This window comes from Nymphaea colorata, chromosome 6 (genome assembly GCF_008831285.2).
Source record: "Nymphaea colorata isolate Beijing-Zhang1983 chromosome 6, ASM883128v2, whole genome shotgun sequence".
NCBI classification, from domain to species: Eukaryota; Viridiplantae; Streptophyta; class Magnoliopsida; order Nymphaeales; family Nymphaeaceae; genus Nymphaea; species Nymphaea colorata.
The window spans coordinates 10,487,586-10,508,008 of NC_045143.1; the positions used below are offsets into that span (position 1 = coordinate 10,487,586).

Sequence of the window (20,423 nt, forward strand, 5' to 3'; positions counted from 1 at the left end):
ATGAAATCTCTGATCGGGGGTTTCCGCCGGTGGAGAAAAAGGACGGAGGATGGGTCCTCCGTCTCCTTCCATTCTCTGAGTGAAGCCACGGTGTGCTTTCTCCGTGCCAACCAGGATGCTAGCAGAGAGATTGCTATGCTCACAGAAGCAACCTTTAAAAACGATCAGCTTTGTGGGATTGTGATGGACTACCTGGATCTGAGCTACAAAACGCTGAGTTTTCTATACGACATGCAAGGCTGTCTGAAGGCATTTGGGGATCGCAGCTTTCCACAGACCAAAGTGTCCGTGGACGGAAGATTAATCGATGATGTCCTTCTCTCCCTTGACAAGGTGATGGCAGCTCATGGTTTGATGTTGAGGAAGCTTGGGCAATTCAGACTGAGCAAATCCAAGAGAATCCAGACGCTGTTGAGACGACGGAAGCTCATCCACTGTGTTTTTTTGACTGTTTTCGTAGGTGCGGTAGTCTGCTCCAGCATTGCAGCGGCTGTGCATGCACCACCGTTGCTGGCTGCACTTCCTGCCGCTGTCGTCACTGCAGCCACCTTTGGTCCACTCACTTCATGGGTGCAGAACTTCTGGAAGGAGGAAGAGTGCGACATCAAGGCACGCTTGCAGACGGCGAACGTCCTGAACGTGAGCAGCTCTGTTTTGATTCGTGAACTGCAGGCTATCGGATTCTCGGTGAGGGCTTTGACGGACCATAAAACAAGATTGGCATGCCACAGAGGGTTCATTTCCAGGAACAAAGGCAACGGAATTCTTCCTGACAGCTTGATGGTGGAGAGATCAGGCAATTTGGTGCAAAAAATTGAAGAGTTGGACAAGCAACTGTCAGAATGTTGTCAAGGAATCGAAACAGCGAGAAAACAGATGCTAGATAGGCTCAATTCTTGGACTGAACCTGCTGAAATGGAGGATGGCTCTGCTAGAAGCGAAACCTGCTGCAGTTGCATACCCTTTTGGTGTTGCGTGTAAATGCTGAAATGCGTTCTCTCTCGTTATTCTTTATTCTATTTTGTACAGTTTTTGCGTCCTGTCCTGTACCGAATCTCAAGATTCATTTGCAATTTAAAATCCATGTGTTTGTTTCTCACAAGGCTATTTGTTTGTTGCCAAGCTCGTACCAGGCCGGGGGCCGGCGGAAAGTAAGGATGCATGGGCAAGCAGCAAAGTGCCATTGATGATACGTTAGTCTGCCCCCGTGCTGTATAATGTTTTATGACTTTTTCTAATTTAGCTATTCACTCAAACACGTTGACTTGGTTTTCCTGAAAATTTTCTGATTAGATTAGTTTCATGGATACACATTTGGCTCTCCCTTTAGGTTTGTTGATCCTTTCTTTAAGAAGACGGAAGGAAAGATTATGAGTCCAGATGCTACGTATACAAATTTACATGATAAAAATTTAGACGCTGAAGTGGCCGAGGATGTACTGAAGTGCGCGTTTCGTAATTCAAAGAAACTCCAATGCATTTGGGTTTGTAAATTTTGATGACCATGATGATGCTGGGCGTGCATGGTAATTCAAAGAAACTTTGACTAGCATTTTCTTATTTGCTTTGCAATGACAGCGATGTCAAGCTGGCAATTACAGTTGATTTGAACATTTTGTTTTCAAAAATTTCTGAATCGCACTGTGGGAACAGAAACTTTACATGTGGCAAGAGCTCAAAAGAAGGCAGATCATGAAGAAATCCAAGGTCGTCAATACGAGAAAAGGCACAACGAAAAAATTCTCAAGTCAAGTGCCACGTAATCCAAGATGTGCTTTTGGGAAGTTTGCTTCTGTTTTCCTATCTCCAAAGTCCAAAATTTTTTAGGAAATTTCCTACTTTTTTCTAACTTTAATTTGCCATGTTTTCTTAAGGAATATGCTTCTTCTGGATTAGCAGAGCATCAGGTATTTCTCTTCTCCATTGCCGTTTTCAGTTACTAACCATGGTTAAAACGTTGCAGCGTTGCATTGCTCAGGCTTCACATGTGTATGTAAAGAAACATTGGCGTTGCAGTTCATGATGGTGATTCACAAGGATGTTTCAGCAAATATGGTACTGTAACATCTGTAAAATTGATGTGAGACGACAAAGGGATCAGCGAAGGGTTCGTGTTTGTACACTTTTCCTCCCCAGTTGAAGCCAACGAAGGAGTTGCCACCTATCACTTAATAGCAGTACTTATGTTGGCATCAAACTTTCTCTGCAAATCATTACCAAATGTTGTTATTACCTTATTTTTTGCTGAATTTTATTTCTTACTGGGGTACAAGGCAGCAACTTGTGTCATGGGAAGCCCTTGTACATCGCTATCGCACAAGAAAAAGAAATTAGGCAGGCACAACTGCAGCTATAGCATGCCCAACAAATGGGAGGAATAGCTGGATATGTCGGACCCATCCTTCATGCTGGATATTCTCCATTGAACGAATCTGCACCTCCTCCTCCTGGCATTGTTCTTCCACCAATTCACTTGCGACAGGGACTTGTTTACCTGCCTTTAGTTACGAGATAAGAATGGGGGCCTAGTGCCTTTCCACTAGGGCCACCTTTTACCGACCTGCATTCCAGCCTATGCTTGTACCCTTGGTAAGTTTCCATTCTCGTCCTTCACTTATTATTCCTTTACTGGTGCTCTTATTCATACTTTAGGGACATGGTCCAAGTAACCAAAGGAACTATAGACAAAACTGAGGCCATGTATGAGCTATCATCTTGAGAGAGCAAAACTCAAAAAGGACCATTTCAGAATATATATCAGGCTCTTACACAATGGCCACCATGAAACCAGATGCTATGTCATGCTTAGCCTGCTTTTGGAAGGCTTTGAGTTGATGTATGTTATTATTTTAAGGATGCCAAACCCTTTTTTTTTTTTTTGGTTTTGCTAGATTTGCCACTTTCCAACATGAGATGATCTGCATAACTATACATGTTCTTTGCTTGTATAAATTTGCACATAAGCATATGTTCCGAGACTCATTGTATTCTTCATTTCAGGTTCCATCTGATGAACCTTTTGATATCACGAAACCTAAGTAACTTGCTGAAAGGAAGGCTCCAAGCAAAAAGCCAGCCGTCATTATTGCTGCTCCAGCACCAACATCTAATGCTGACACCTACAAAAAAATTGCCTTCCCCCATTCCTGAGTTTTCAAGCTTTGGAAAAGCTTTTGAAGGTTTGCCTTTTTTATTTTTTTCTATATCGCAGAGAACTCAGACACCAGGCAGAGAAGACCTTGGTCTACAGTAGAGAGCAGCAACAACAGTGAGCAGCGACGGCAACAAGCCTGACGTCTGGCAGAGACGAAGGAACAACAGTAGAAGATGCAGCGAAGTCGGACGACCCTCAAGCGACCGACCGGGAATTTCGCGCTGAAGACTGGACAGTGTTCTCAGACGTTGGCAACTCAGGCGGTGGACAGTGGAGCAGCAGGAGGAAGCAATGGAGAGCAGCGACTGAGCAGGAGGAGAGAACTCAGGCACAAGGCAGCAACTGAGCAGCAGAAGGAAGACGCTGCTGTCGACCAGAGCAGGGCACACGAGGAACGGCGGTGGGCGGCAGAGAGCAGCGACTGACGACAGTTTTCCTTTCTGGCAGAAGTGCAGAAGCGACGGGCGACACTCAGGTGAAGCACGACAGGACACACAGTCGACTTACCTGAACTCACGACTGAGATGGCTAACGGCAGACGTTGGCCGATGCGACGGTGGACGCTGGGCGCCAGTGTAGGAAGCGATGCCAAGACTTCGACGGAGCAGCAGGGGCGACCAGGATGGTCATAATAGTAACACATTGGATCGGGTTCAAATCCAAACCTAGATAGGTGGCCCAAATACAACATATGTCAACAGTCTATAATCTATATATTAGAAACAGCTTTGCTTACAGATATGTGCAATGGATTACGAACAGTTAAGCAAACTTGTTTCTAATGATGTTACTAAGGATTATGTAAATATGGCCAGTGGAAACACACTCTGTTCCGCTACTTCAAATCTCATGTCATTCACTATTATACCATGTCCGGAAAAAGGAAAAAACACCTTTAAAACTAATTGTTTCTGGTAGGTCCTTCTAATGTTCTTTGATCAGTTTACCATATCGAGCTTGGATTGTCGGCCAAGTGCTTGCATATCAGGTGCTTGCCCATGGCATGTTTGCTTTTTTGAGCTTCATCATTCTTTATGGTTTTTCTTCCATGTCCATCCCTGTCCAAGATGTTCATAACACAGCTGATATTTGTGCTTCTGGGTGATGATAAAAGATTCACTTCAATATTTCCCGTTGTTGTGAGAGTCTGAGAGATTCTCTCTTTACATGTTAATAGCGATCACTGATGCATTTGTCCTGATTCATATTTGTGAGCTTGTCTGCAGATGAATGAAATCCGGTGGATGCTTTTGTCACCTTGTACCAATGGGAAATTTTTGACACTGGCTGTACACATGTGAGACACTATAGGCAATCTACCTGAAATCTTTATTTCCAGATTTACACTTGCTGCTCTGCATTATCATTCTTATGTCACAGTGTCCATTAGATTCTGCTATTTGTTTGATTATATTGTTTTGTTCCGGGTTCTGTTTAGCTGAGTCACATATTAGGATCTTGGATCACTTTCTTAAGGATTTAATTTTGAGTTAAGTTTACCTTACGGATTTATGAGTTAATTACCAATTGATTGACTGAACTTGTTGGTTATATTTTCTTCTGGAAATGGGAAGCTAATACTTTCATTTATGTAGTATTATTGTTATGTAGTGATTAGTTGGATGTTTGAATACTTTCATTTATGTAGTATTATTGAATACTTTCATTTATGTAGTATTATTGTTATGTAGTGATTAGTTGGATGTTTGCTTGGCCTTTTGGCTCAACACTCCACAGTGCTTGAGTCGTCCCCAAGTCTAAACTACGTAATAAAGAGACCCTTTTTCCTCTTTCAGATGTGCCCTATGAAAGGGCCGAAGGAACATGTTGAGAAACGTTATATTTCAATGGCTAATAATATGAACTTCAACCCATGTAACAGTTCCATATAATGTTGCTTGGGAGGAATGTCAATGGATCATATTCGAATTAGATATACCCTAAACTATATCCGCCTTTTCAGTATTGACATATTCAAATTCAAATAAAGAATAGATACATTCGAAATCCAATTTCACAATCAGAATTGGATCCAAATCTGATTTTCACCATTATATTTGAATTCGAACATGAATTTTGAACCAAATCTAGCCAACTTTGAAAATGTAAGAGCATTAGATATAGGTAGCTCAAGTGCATTTTGATAAACTTAAATGTATATATCTTGCTACTTATACAAGTTAAGTGTTGTTAATTTATTCTCATTGACAACCACGACAGACATTAGCTGTTTGGGTGGATAAAGGACAAAAGATCCTTCCCCAAAGCCCTTTAAAATGGGCCAGTGACTTAAATTGAAGCCTTATTTTAATTGCCTGGTTTACTAGAAAAAAAGCTGGATTGGATGCAATTTGCAGTTTTGGATCTGAACCCAAATTCAATAAGGACTCAACGAACATCAAATAACACTCCTCATCCAAGAATATACAATATTTTAGGTTTCTGAATAGGAGAACTTTTAAATAGCCATTTAATAATATTAAATTGGTAAGAATCGTTATAATAATTAATAGGTCACAAGCTGAAACCGAATTTTCCTGCGCTTGAATTGATGTGAATCCAAAGTGATGCGATACAATTGCCCACTAAGTAATTATTCAGATCAATTCATAAATCTACTTTTTTTTATTATTTTATGAGACTTATTTTATATATTTTATTTCTTGAGCTTAACAGAGTTTAATCGAGCCGAGGCAAGCCCACTTAACTCGAGCTCAAACTCATTTAGGTTGTCAAGTTAAAAAAAAAAATACTGAACAAATCAATTTTTTTTAGTTTGGTCGGACCCACGGACCATTTGGCTTGACCCGCGAACCGTTTGGCCTACCCCTAAAAAAAATCCTAGCTTCGCCCCTGCTCCTACCCCTTCTCTGCGTCATGGGCAGTCCACAAACAAGAGGAGGTTTGCGGCAGCAATGGGAGCAGCGAACAACCTCCCTTTTTGGTTTTTTTTTTTTTTTTGTCTGTTCAATTTAAAAAAGAAGAAAGGTTTAGGCATGGGAGGCCAGTGCCTTAAAATTGGGCAAAGGAGCTAGGTGTCAAAGGCAAAGGCTTTGATATTCAGTAATGGGGTAAGGGGATTGAAATTTAGTCTTTCTTGTAGCTGGCTTCATTCTGATCATAATAGGAACACGAAACCCGGTCTCTTTTTAAGCTTTTAGTAGTGACTGAGCTACTCATAATTGAGTATTTAAACCATAAAGTTAGGCAATTAATTGAAATGCTTCTTGTGGAAGTGGATGGGTTAAATATTAAACTGTGTTCCTAGATTCAAATGAGTTTGTCTACACAAGTTATTTAGAGAGTGATTAATAAGTTCTGTTGCCAAGCAGAGGTTAACAAATAAACAAGGTTAAACTCAAAGGTTTTAGCATGTCCCCAAAAATGATAAACTTTCATTGGGTTCTTAATTCTTATGTAAAAGTAGAAAATTGTGATTCAAGTAAAACTAATAAACCAAAATCATTAACAACAGAGTTTACAATATCACGAAATTATGGTTTTTTTTTTTTTGGGAGTATCCCATATCTTTTATTCTAATCAATACAAACCACAGTCATAAAAATGCGTTTTTTTCGAAAAAAATGTGAAAAAAAACATGATAATTAAATTACCATTTAAAACTTAAAAAAAGTGTTTTTAAAAAACGTGTTTTTTTTTTAAACGTTGAAAACAAAGAACGCATTTTTAACTCGTTTTTTTCAGTTTTTTTAATGCCAATCAATTTTTTTTATGTTTGCAAATCTACTTGTCTTTTGATGTAGTTTCTCACTTATCTTATTTTTTCTTATTTTTTAGTTTTTTAAATTTTTAAAAATTTAACTTATTTTTCCTTTTCTTTCATATTCATTTTATTATACTTAAGAAAAACCTCATCGTTTAAAACTCTGAAACATTATTTCTGACTATGATACAAACTAAAATTAACTAAGGGGTTCAAATACAAAAGTTGGATCACTTTGGCTAAAGTTTTTTTAAAGCTGTTTCAGTTGAAGAAACCATACTCTGTCGAGAGACATTGGCGCTTGTTCAGTTCAAGTTCAAGAGAGGCTATATACTCTGCCTCTAGAGCCTATAGCTGCTTCTCGTATCAGCTGTGCTTGTTTAGCGGTATAAAACTACAGCTGCCTTCGATGCCTCTAGGGTTTATAGCTGCTTTAGGATTGGCTTGGTTCTTTCAATCCCATCAAAATTGACCGACTCGAATTGGTGGCAAACCGATTCAATTGCATGGCCTAGCAAGCAAGTTTGCTGCCCTTATGTCATTTTTAATTATTTTAAAAATATTTCAAGGGCTTTTAGGTTTTTAATATAAATATTATTTTCTTGAAAAAAAATTAATATTCATTTTTATGATCGATAGCGAATTCAGCTGAATCTAACTCGGCTGATTCACTGAGCAGCAGCTTGACCGATTCGATCTTGAAACCGGTATTTACACAGGAGGAGAGTTGAAATGGGTCCCGTGTTCACTCGGCCCAGCCGTTAACGTTAAGCCTGACCTCCCGGAGAGGTGGTGAGGAAATTCATCGAATCGGTTTCACTTGGATCGCCCCATTTGGTTAACCGGAGCCACTATAAAAGGCCAGCTCCATGGTCGGATTGATGAAAGAGAGTGGTCGTGGCGGAAGAGGCGGAGAAACCCTAGACGGAGAGAAGTCGATCAGAAGGGGGACCGTCGCCGGAGAAAGATGGCAGTTGAAGCACCGGCGAAGCTCCGGTGGGGAGAGTTGGAGGAGGACGACCTTGGGGATCTGGACTTTCTCTTGCCGCCGCCTGTCGTGATCGGGCCGGACGAGAACGGTGTGAAGAAGGTGATCGAGTACCGATTCAACGAAGACGGCAACAAGGTGAAGATCATAACCACATCCCGAACTAGGAAGCTCGCCAAGGCCAGGCTCAGCAAGCGTGCCCTAGAGCGACGCGAGTGGAAGAAGTTCGGGGACGCCGCCCATAGTGACGGAGCGGATAGGATGACCATGGTCTCCACCGAGGAGATCCTCCTGGAGAGGCCCAGGGCTCCTGGTAAAACAAAAGCAGCGTTCATCACCCTTTGTTTTTATATTTCCTGGATTTTGTTAGAAGTTTCTTTATTCGTTTGCTTTGGTTTCTCTTTTAGCGATGGTTGGAATATGGTTGATTCTTTGTCTCTTTCGCATACATGCTCAAATGAATCTGCAGCTCTTTTTTTGGTCGGAGAAATTTGTATGGTGACATGCGAATTTTAGGTGGCGACATAATTCTACCTTTATAAGTCTGTACTTCTTTTTAGAAGTACAGAGAAAGGGAAGCGAAAGAGTCTCACAATGAAAATACGAGACTTGTCGTGGTTCCGTTCTAATTGCCTTGCCTTCTTATTAATTTGATTCTCAAGCTCAAATATTTCCTTAAGCCATTTTTTGCGTACTACAAGGATAATTATGTTCGATCTGATATTATTCCGAGCTCCATTTAGTCTTGATGAAATATCATTTACAGACTTTATCGGTAATTCAGGATTTAGATGTTTCTTGATTTTATATGATATGAGCTCTCTCAAACCTCGTAATTAAATCTGGTTCTGGATGTGCTATATGTTAATCTTGTAACACTATCTTTCTGTCTAACCATTACAAATAAATAAAAGAGCTATGGAATTAGAATTTATGCTTCTTCTGTACGGATCTCTTAATTTGAAGAGGCAAAAGGGTGCATTTGAAAAGAATTATTTATCCGAAGAAAAAAAAAGATATTTGTTGAGTAGTAAGAAGGAAATATCGGAAAGCCTAGGAGTCTGGACTCTGGAGCACCAGGCAGGTAGGCAGGCGATCAAAAACTGGCATTGCCGATACTGGTCTTGGCGCCTTATCTGTTTGATAAGTGATAATCCATGCTCTCCGTATGCACTGATGCGCAACGATATGAATCGCCTTATATGTCCCCATTTTTCATTGTTTGAATTTAAAAAATAATGTAAAATATTTTAAATGAAAAAAAAATTAAAATGAAATAAACCTGTATCAGCCATGCGCTGTATTGGCAAGGGGCCTGGCTACCTAGGCAAGCTTTTAACTGCTAATCAAAGGACAAACATGTAATCTGGCCATACTGATTTTTCTAGGCCTTTTTGAACGATCTGGTTGGTTTATTGATTATGGTCAAGAATAAAAGTACATTTGTGATTGTTACTGCTAAATTAGGTTTTCAAATGAGGTTTGCAGGTCAGTTAACTCTTGTTGTTTAGCACCAATCGGTATCTTTAAGATGAAAGTTTTGGGAAATATGGAGAAGTTTGAATTAGAAGTTTGCTTTGGTCTTTAAATTGAGAGCCACGTTTATGCTATGGATGTTAATTCTGATTAGTGACTTGTGAGTGTTGACATTTCTTCTCCGGCCTTTGTGTAGGTTTGGGGTTAAGTTCCTCTGCACTTGCACATGTATGCTTGGTTACTTGTTCATGTCTGTGTCCAGCAGCGGTTGATGTGTCATGCGAGTGCATGATTGTACACTTCTATCTCCATGTGTGGCAAGACCATTTGTTTTTCCTATTTTCATCATGTATTTTGTCCTTCATTAGTCATAGCTTGTGATAATTAGCCCTTGGATGCTTGGTTTGTGTGTATCATGACTTTGGTTTTTATTCTTGTTTCTCTGCAACGAAACATGGTTTTTTTTTCGTTTTTGTCAACATCTGTTGTTTATGGGGCATTGTAGCTTTCTGAAACATGAATCTTGCATTCACTGACTTACTAGGGAACTCTTTCAGGTAGCAAAGCAGAAGAAACGAAGGTCGCAGGTGATCCCTTGTCAGCCTTTAGCAAGAGTGGTGCTGTTCTCATGGTTTGCAGAACTTGTGGGAAGAAGGGTGACCACTGGACTTCAAAATGTCCATACAAGGATCTTGCACCAGCCACTGAGGGCTTTGTCGACAGGCCTCCTTCCTCGGAGACTCCAGTTCCTGCTACTGGTGCGACAAAGGGAGCATATGTTCCTCCTAGCTTGAGGGCAGGTGCAGAGAGAACCGGAGCAGAGATGAGACGCAGAAATGACGAGAACTCTGTGAGGGTGACTAATCTGTCTGAGGATACACGGGAGCCTGATCTGTTGGAGCTATTCCGCACCTTTGGGCAAGTTAGCCGTGTCTATGTGGCTGTCGATCAGAAAACTGGCATTAGCAGGGGCTTTGGTTTTGTCAACTTTGTGCGCAGGGAAGACGCAGAGAAAGCCATTAACAAGCTGAATGGGTATGGCTATGATAACCTCATCCTTCGGGTTGAATGGGCAACTCCGAGATCCAACTAAACGGCATCAAATAAGTGGTAAACTGTCCGTGGTTGCAACAAAATTTTTTCCTCCTCCTTGTTTTGTATTTTGTGGACAGCCTTTCACCTTGCATTTTCCTGTTCTATTACTAAGCTTCTCAGGCTAAGAACGTCAAAATTTTGTGATTTCGTTATTTGTTATGGTTGTGTTATATGCTGGAAAATCTGTTATAAATATCCAGTTTAGTCTTTTCTATGTTGGTTCAGTTAATCGAAGGAACTGAAGGTACGGACCTGATTGCCTTGTGGGAGTCCTGAGTGGGCTGTTGGTGCGAGTCATTTCGCGTGGGTTGAGAGAGGGTGTGTTTGGATGCAAGGCAAAGAAGCTGGGAAAATTTTCGTATGCAGACTTGCACGGGGGAACTTTTTTCCCGGGAGACACTTTTACCTGTTTGGATTTATGCTCATTTTAGTTTGATTATTTAGATTTGGTGTAATAGACGTCCACAGTTAGCTCAGATAGATGGTAAAACAAAATGGATTAAGAGCCGAAAGCTGGATTGCCATGACGCTGCTGAAGAGACGGCATTCGTAGCAATTCATGGATGCAAGACACCACATGTCTAACTTCTAACAGTTGCTTCTTTGCACATTGAGAATGGAACGCGTATGTAGTCCAGTGACTTCAATATGTTTGTCGATAACAAGTAGAAGTCATAAGTCATAAATCCACAATTTTTACGAGCAAGAACGCTAAGAATAAATTCAAGTAATAAGCAAGGCTGACTGGATCCAGGGTTCTTCAACTTAATATCTCATATTCCTTTTCGAGATGGATGTATGCATTCTTCTTGCAAAAAATCTGATGTGATTTTGTCAGATTAAAAACAATATTAATTGTCATTCCAATTTAATCAAACCCGTAAGGCTAAAACAATATTCATAATTACTTCATATCTTTTTGGGAATAAGAATATGGTGCTGTTGAATCATGTTTTATGAGAACATATATTTTAAGAAAATAATGTTATTTTATCGAAATCCTCTAATAGTTCAAAATTGAGACTTTTTACCTTCGTGAATCAGCCTTCATTATGTCAAATCTCGTTGCTATTAGATTGCAAATGATCACATTTAGTCACACTGATACCATGATGCAGCTGCTCGAAGAAAGATAAGGGTGTTTAGTTTCAGATCTAAGATCTGAGATGATTTGAGATCATTGGAAATCTCAAATCTTCAGATTTCAAGTCTGATGCTCCCTCCCATCTGAATTCAAATCTAAGATTGACCCTAAACCGATCTCAAATCCACCCTTTTACATAGTAGCAAAATCCCGTGTTTGGGTATGGTGTGGGTCCCTCAGAAAAGGATCTTAGATCAGTTTTGGATCTAAGATCCGAGGCTATCAAAGACACGCATAGGAAATTTTAGTTCACAACATTGAGTAATAAATTACTAGCGTCGTAAATAAGCTTCAAACACTGACACAGTGACCAAATATTTGATATGTCAAACAATGGCTCATGTTCAAGTCAAAAATCATGTTCAAGTATATGACCAAATTTGCCCTTGACGTACAGAAAACAATATGACATCTAGAAACACTATGTTTAATATCGTAAGCAGAAGTTGTTTGCAAATAAATGTATAGAGATTCTTGAAACTATTCAAAAGTAGCGTTGTAAGAAATCACAAAATTTTGAGGTGGAAATAGAATTTTATGAGCCAACAAATTTAAAAATGTTAAATAAACTCGTTTCATAAAATGTAATATTAAATGCTACTGGAAATGCTGAATGAAATTATATCATTTCAGTGGTCTTCACCTGTTGCAGGCATGGATGTCTTCATAGTGAATTAACTAGGGATGAAAATATGCTCTTTTGTCTTGATAGTATCTTATACAATTTTAACAAGTAACCAAGCTTTTTTCTTTTTCCATTGGGCTGAAATGCTATCCTCATTTTTCTGACCAAGACTGCCAATAATTTTAGCCTCATACTATAAATTTAGTCAGAAAAGCAATGGCTCAAAACAACTGGGCAAAAGATCTAAAAGCTGCATAGAACTTTTTAATATATGGAATAAAGCTTTTAGTTCATAACATAAAGCCAACTTTAGCGCAGTATCACCATTTTCTTTTGGAGTATTTAAGCAGAAATACTCTCACCTTGCCTAACATCACCTATGAATTGGAAAGCTACATTAATTGATGTAGTGGTAAGGAGGATCGTCTCCTCTGAATCAGGAATCAACAAACTTCAATTAAAAATAATAATAATAATGAATATTTGTCAACAAAAACATAAGCAACCCTCCTCTAATTCACGGTTTTTCCTCTTATTCTTTGATTCTCAAAAACTAAAGACCCTAATAACCCAACGTTAAGTATTTATACCTCTACCTAAAACCAAATAAGAAATAGATCTAAATATTTGGATCCAAAATATCCTAAATGGCTAAGTTAGCCTCGAGAAGGGCTGATCCTGTGCCGTCTTAGTTATGCCTTGCAAGCATCATAGTTTTCCTTTACTGTTCATTTCACATGGCTTGAATTTCCTACATGTATTCCAACCATTGTCACAAAAAAACGTGTACGAGTATTATATGGCGAGGAATTTCTCAGGTATAATACGAAAAAATTGTATATCTTGGGAATATCTTGGTGAATTTTTAAAAAATTTAAAACTTTTAATAAACGTTGAAAATTATTAAAAAATTAAATTAACAATAAAACGGCAAAAAATGGGGAAAAACGGGTATAATACATATAATACGGGTATTATACATATTTTTTGTTTTTTGGCATTTTTTTAATGTGTTTTTTTCACGTTTTATACGGCGGACTTGTTTTTCACGTTTTATACATGTTTTTTTCGAATAAAACATGTTTTTTTGTAACAATTTCCAACAATAGAATTGATGATAGGTGGTAGCTGACTAACCTGAGTGGCAGGGGCAAAATCAACAATATGCACATGAGTTTTACCATAGACAATCTGAAAAAAAGTCATACTAGTGGACATATTAATAGAATTGTTATAAGCAAACTCAGCTTACGGTGGTATAAGATCCCAAGTCTTGACATGATCCCCAAATTCCCTAGACTGCAGTCAATTCCCTATGCTGTGATTAACCACCTTAGTATGACCATCTGTCTAGAAATGGGATTCCCTACTAAACTGCAACTTTGTTTTCAATAAAGCCGACAAAGAACAATAAAAATGTTCTAAGAAATGGGTGCCTCTATCTGAAGTGTAGGAGGATGCAACAAAAGAAGCATAAGTTGTACGCATACAAAGGATGAAAAGTGACATTTCGAACAGTCGATTGATTCAAGAATGGAATCAGACCTCTTAATAGTCTTAGACCTCTTAATAGTCTTAGGCAAGCCTACCACAAAATCCATAGACACATTCTCTCACCGGCAATCGATCGGGAAAAAAAAGTTCAATATATAATCCAACATTCTTTGCCCTTTACTAAGTTAGGCACACACGACAACTCTTGACAAAATGAGACACATCACGACATATTTGTTTTGCTAAAAATATCGTTCAGACACTAAAACAAATGTTGTATCATGACCAAGATGACCAGATATATCATTGGAATGTCAATCAAGAAAAAGCCCAAGAGATGAATCAAGAATACACAACCAGTTTCAATTGAAGATCACTTCTAGATGGCTAGAAAAGCAAGTTTTCCCAAATATTTTTGAAATATAAATCAATGAGATATAAGTCTTTACAAACTTCAAATCTCACAACCTGGATGGTTATGATGCTTAGAACATTAGCCTTACGACTAAGGGCATCAGCTATGTTATTCAAAGCTCTTGCCTGGTACTTAATAGGGGAAAAAAAAAAATCTTGCAAAAACGCAATCCACTTTGGCATGGGGGGCACAAACTTTCTTTTGACTATTTAAAAACCGTAATGCCTCATGCTCGGTATAAAGAACAAACTCTTTGTAAATCAAATAATATCTTCAATGCCAAAGAGCCTCAACAACAACATGAAACTAAAAGCCATAGGTAAAGTAATTGCACTTGGCCATCGATAGTTTCGCACTAAAGAAAGCAATATGCCGATGGTTTTGGCTCAACACTTCTCTTATGCCTAGATTTGAGGCACTACACTCAACTTCGAAGACTTGAAGAAATTCAGGAAGAGCCAAACTTGTGGCACGCAGTCCAAAAAAAATTTAGTATCTTTGATACACTTTGTGGGTGTCATAAAAACCAATGTTATCAAAGACGTAGCGTATCGCGTATTGGTAGGGCCGACCTATTCGTCGTATCGTGATGTATGTAAAATTAATTTTTAAATTTTTAAAAAAATATTAAAAATTCATAAAAATAGAAAAAAATCATAAAAATTCCAAAAATTCCAAAAAAATCAAGAAAAATGTATTTAAAGGAACATTCATGTATATGAAGTATGAAGTGTGAACAACACATTCCAAAATAAGAAATCAAACATTCAAAATAACATAATAAGCAGCAGAAGAGAATTCGATTATATCACAATTCATAAGTTCAAAAGTTAAAACATATAGTGTTTAGAAACAAGAAAAGAAAGAGAGAGGAGCGTAGGTTTTAAAAGAACACGCAAAAAAGGGGCCTTTTTAATTTTACCCCCGCATCGTACGATACGGGGGTATATCGCATGTATCATGCGATACGGACGATATGCGTACGATACACATGCATATCGTGTATCGAACGTGTGTCATATAGGTTTCTTTGACATATACGATACGTATTGTATGATACAGATAACATTGTGTAAAACCTTCGGGCTTCCCCTACAGTTTTTAGGGTTGGTCAATCTATTGGACATTTGAAGGATCAACTACTATGCCATCAACAGAAACCACAAAACCTATAAAAACAAAAATTTGAGACGAGAAAATACACTTCTTGGCATTTACTAAAACCCTTTCTTTTCTAAGGGCCTTTAGAACTTGTTTCAAATGTGTTCAATGTGCCGACTCTATGGGACTGTAGACAAGAATGCTATTAAAATATACAACTACAAACTTTCCAAGGAATTGTCATGAAACATGTGGCATGGTATGCATGAATGTGCTAAGTGAATTGGCTAACTTAAAAGTCATCACTAACCACTCAAAAAGCCCATGCATGGTTTTAAAAGCACTTTGCCTTTCTAATAAGACTTTGATGGTAACTGCTATTAAGGTCAATCTTATTGTTTTAACTGAAGGACAGAAAAATGGCATTTGATTGTGATTTTATTTATGGTCCTTCTATCGACACACATGCGCTTTTATCTGTCTTTCTTAAGGGTAAGCCAGGCCAGCGCTATACAAAGATTGACATTGTTCCTAATAAACTATTTTTGCAATAACTCCTCTACTTGAAGTTGTATCTTTACATTGTCTGCTAGGTTCAAACAGTAGGCAGGCAAGTTAGGAAGACTAGATCCTGAGATAAAATAAAATATATGGCACATTGCTCGAACCTCACAAGAGGGAGGCCATTTGGGAGATCATCAGACATGATGTCAGCAAACTCCCAAAGTAGGGGTTGGATGCTTGAAAGCATGTCAGTAGGAACAATTGTGGTATGCTTTGCCACAAGAGTTAGATAATAACCATCGTTCCTACAAGAATCCAAAAACTCATTCTGTAAGAGACAATAAACCTTGTGGCCTTGAACGTTTTACCTGCGATGCGGTTCCCTAACTCCTAGAGAAGAAGTTTAGTGTTAGTCTCATGCATCCTAAAAGCATAGGTATTATCGTGGCCATCATGGATAGTCATCCTATACTGTTAAGATCTCTCTGACAACACATGACACACATCTATGGGAGTTACATCACACCATACACTATCTTTGCAATGTGGTCCTATAGAAAATTTAATTAAATACCAACTCACAAAAGGATACTCATTCCCTTTTTGAACCACAACATTTTGTAGGGATGATAATGTTTTTACTTGAGGTTTAAAAGATCAACCAGGGAAGCCAATACTATATTCTCACATGCCTCACTATCAAGCACCACATTATAAATTTGACCCTCACACTTCCAATGTTTGTGAAATATGACATTCAAAAAACACTTGCTATTATATGAGGCACGCGAAGTAGATAATGCAAACTTGATGGAAACCAAATGTTGACATCATTCCCATCAATTTCACAAAGTCACCATCTCCCTCAGGACACTCACTAGCCGAAGACTAAGACTGCCCATCCATGCCATGATGATGATCGTCCTGTGCATGCTTTTGATATGCTAAATTAGTACACAATATAGTCTAACCCATAGCAACGAAAATAAAGTTTGGATTGTTCGTGAATCTTTACTTTTGGTCCAAGAAACTCTTCACAGAGACGTCGATGCCCTGCAGTCGATGAAACACGAGAGATCTCTTCATATGCAGAATACTCACCGTCTACAAGCCCGCCTTGAGATCGTTTCCTCTGCCTTCTACAGACCTCCACCCGCAAGGTCAATGGACCAAATTTGCTTAGTGTGATCGCAGCTGCCAAAAGTGTGTCCAGAGACCGCGGAGCGTGCATTGCCGCTATGATGCTGGAGCAAACCATTGCACCCACGATGACTGTTAAAAAAATGGTATGTACTACCTTTCGTCATCAGGACAGGCTCCAGATTCTTCTAGATTTGCCCGATCTCCACTATCGTTGCTTGGTGAGCATGAAGCTGTGAGCAGCAAACACCTTTTCAAGGGAGAGAGGGATGGCCTAGATTGATCTGCCGTCAACAGGCACATCTCCTTAGGCAAGCTGCCAACACAGAATGTTGCATCCTGGAATGCTTTCATATATCCCTGAAGATTGTACGAAAATGTTAAGGTTTTGTAGGTGAAATCTATATAATCGAACACGATGGAGTGAAGCTGGTTCTCTGTCCATGGTTCTTCTGCAAAAATTTCTGTAGCCACCTGCTATGGGCGTAGAGAAAACAAGTTGTTGCATCGCTGAGGGAGGAGAACGAGATGAAGGGTGTGTCCTGCGTCTTCTCTCTCCACCGGCGAAAGACCTTCATCGGAAGCTTCATCATCTCTACAGAAACAAAACTTTGAATGTCAAACAGAAAGAAAGAAAATGGGAGTAAACATAAAGGAAACGAGAGAATAGCGTTCGATGTTATTTTGTACCGACGGTAGGCTTGCATGGTCAAGAGGAACAAAGTTGGCGCTCATCAACCGCTTCATCTTCTCTCAAACATGAATTATCGACGATCCCTGCCACTCTCATGCCTTCTACGGCTCTGTCCACCATATCTGCACTATTTACTAAACCCAATAGACGGCTAGCCACAATCACCACCTTCCTCATTTTTGCCACCTCATATAGCTCAAAGTAGCTCTCTATGGACTGTACACAGCTGTAATTAAGCTTAGCATCCAATCTACCTTTAAATTCATGAAGACCAATGTTGAGTTCGTAAGTGTTGAGTCACTCTGTTGCCTTCTCATGTCACAACGTGAATAGGGGCAATATCGTTTGGATTATAAATCATTCGGTCCATACGTACGGGGTCATTGTATCGGTTTGGCGATCCATACGGCAATTCGGTCTATATCCAAGGCCATTTCTCATTTTCATTTAAAAAGGAAGTACAAATATCATGAAATATTTGAATAGAATATATATATATATATATATATATATATATATATATATATATATATATGTGCATGCAGCTCGCACGAGTCAGTACATTAAACTAATTGCAAATTACAATTTTTCAGTTTTGTGGACATCTGCATATACAATATTCACTGGTTAGGTGTGAAATCTATTACCACTGCCCTTGGCCCACCTCTTGAGCTTGTGGCAGAACTTCCTCTTTGTGATGTTGGGTTGGCTTTTTGGCTCAACATGAAGTGGGATGTCGCCCATCTCCACAGTGCTTGAATCGTCCCCGATGTCTACACTAGTGCTCTTGTCATCAGCCTCTTCGTATTCCACAGTTCCCTCCTTTTCCTTCTCTTCAATTTCCCACATCCTCTTCTTCTCCTCCTCTTGCTTCCTTATTAGTTCATACCTTAAGCATGCATTACTCCACCTCAGGTAGATCACTTCGCCAATATCTGGAGAATGAACCATTTGTAGCTGCTCTATTTGCTTTAATAAGTTCTCATTTGTGATCCTTAGCCTCTTTGCATATTTCTCCATCGCCGTCTCTGCTTCCAGGTGCCTCTGTACATAACAAGCATTTAGAGATGGTTAAGATGAACATTATGACCCATAGAAAACCTTCTCGATTTCTAGCCTAATGCATTGACACAGTTGGGAGGGAAATATCTGTTTCATGGTTTGATAGAAAACATGAATGCAATATAAGAAAAACAAGTGCGTTTGTCAAGTTAATATCAGTCCAAACTATAAACCGCAATTTTCTCCCCTGTTTTTTTAATCTAACTGCATTCTCAATAAAGAAAACAATATGTTCCAAAATGTGCTGATATCTGTGACAATTGTACAGACAGCAAGCACAAGTTGCAGGCACAGCTGGATTGTGAAATTACCATGTTCATATGATTAACAAGTGTCGCTGATAATCAGTAGATGGTTCATGTAGTTGATAAGTTTTATGAGCAATAAAACATAACGTCGTCGATTCTTTTGCTATTTGAAAAAGTACTGGATTTTGTGGCAATACTAATGTTCTTTGTTGAGTTTTGATCTTTGAGAATATTTCAATATTACTTTAACCGCTATTCTGATACACACAGCAGATTCAGACCATCAGAATTCCCCACCTGAGCCATGGAGGAAGTTAAGCTCTCTAGTGTGCTAAGCTTCTTCACTAATTCAGCCTTCTCGCCCTGCAACTTTACATTTGTGAGTCTGAGTTCCGCAACCTCATCTTTTAACTCTCTGATCTCAGAGAACTTCCTCCTCATCTCTCTTTCATTCCGCGACTTAACTGCCACTCTTGACTGCAGGATGACAGCCCGCGGGCGAAGTCTAGGCAGTCGCTCTTTCTTCTTCGAGCGGCTTCTGATTACGTGCTCAAGCACCATGATCCTGGCTCTGGCTTCGCTGAGCTCCTCAACAGTTGGACAATTACCGACCAGAGATTCCAACCGGCGAAGATGGTCTGCTTCCATGGCCTCAACCTTCAAGAACAGACAACTGACACGCTCAAGCAATGCCTCTTGAGGGTCGCTCTCGTGACTCGAGTCGCTTTCATTGTATTCACTGCTTGTGATATAGTTCTCTTCTGTACATGAACATAATCATAATAATAAGCAAAAATAAAGAACAAGGTCTTCATTGAATGGCGAGAAAACATAAAAATTAACTAAAGAATGTCATGGATAATTGATAGAATAATGGGAAGACAGGACAGTAAGCAAAGAAGAAGAAGAAGAAGAATAAAAAGAAGGTGGCATTGATAGAATGATGAGAAATAAACATAACAAGAAGCAGAAAAACAGAAAACACGGTTCTTATGAACTCAAACATGGCGATCGAGGGGAAAACAGAACTTCGTGTTGGGCATAATGATTACCTGTTGATCCATCAGACGAGGACGGGGACAAGGATGGTAATGGTGATGATGGAGAAGACGAAGAAGAGGACGATGATGAAGAGGGGAAGACATTTCTTTTCGATCTTTGGTAAAGAAAACAACCAACCAATGAAAAGGCTATAGAGAATGTTGCTTTCAGAACGGTAGGATTGATTAGTTCTGTTTTTTCCATTTGGAATCCGCCCCCAGGGAAGAACATATTTCTAGCAGATGCCGTAGGGAAAAGAGGGAAGAAGGTTAATTACCTTCATGGTTGAGATTACGAATCGTGAACGTGTTGGCATGGGTAAGAATCCCTTTCCCTCAATGTCTTCATGAATCGAGATGCTTCATGACCACTCATGCCATCTTTGGACATACGTTTACTCCTCCAGAAAAGAATAACGAAACCCCAAGGCAATGAATTGGCTGATATTCAAAGATACTTCGTAGACTTCGACAAGGGCCTGTTTGTTTCCCTGGAGAACTACGGATTTTCCATGGAAT

General features: G+C 39.2%; 3 protein-coding genes across 3 annotated transcripts; 2 read left to right on the forward strand and 1 right to left on the reverse strand.

Annotated features, from left to right (window-relative positions):
• On the forward strand, nt 1-1,401 carry LOC116256576 (UPF0496 protein At4g34320-like). Its single transcript, XM_031632976.2, has 3 exons — nt 1-977; nt 1,134-1,193; nt 1,331-1,401. The coding sequence occupies exons 1-2, from the start codon at nt 1-3 to the stop codon at nt 1,153-1,155; spliced, it is 999 nt and encodes a 332-aa protein (XP_031488836.2). The 3' UTR covers nt 1,156-1,193; nt 1,331-1,401.
• A 6,350-nt stretch (nt 1,402-7,751) lies between these two features.
• LOC116256877 (uncharacterized) lies at nt 7,752-10,651 on the forward strand. Its single transcript, XM_031633412.2, has 2 exons — nt 7,752-8,179; nt 9,900-10,651. Exons 1-2 carry the CDS (start codon nt 7,846-7,848, stop codon nt 10,433-10,435), a joined length of 870 nt encoding a protein of 289 aa, XP_031489272.1. The 5' UTR covers nt 7,752-7,845; the 3' UTR covers nt 10,436-10,651.
• A 7,407-nt stretch (nt 10,652-18,058) lies between these two features.
• Nucleotides 18,059-20,175, reverse strand: LOC116256865 (protein CHUP1, chloroplastic-like). The gene is made up of 3 exons (XM_031633393.2): nt 19,917-20,175; nt 19,162-19,625; nt 18,059-18,598 (listed from the first exon to the last, which is right to left on the reverse strand). Exons 1-3 carry the CDS (start codon nt 20,134-20,136, stop codon nt 18,182-18,184), a joined length of 1,101 nt encoding a protein of 366 aa, XP_031489253.1. The 5' UTR covers nt 20,137-20,175; the 3' UTR covers nt 18,059-18,181.
• Between the last annotated feature and the right edge of the window lie 248 nt (nt 20,176-20,423).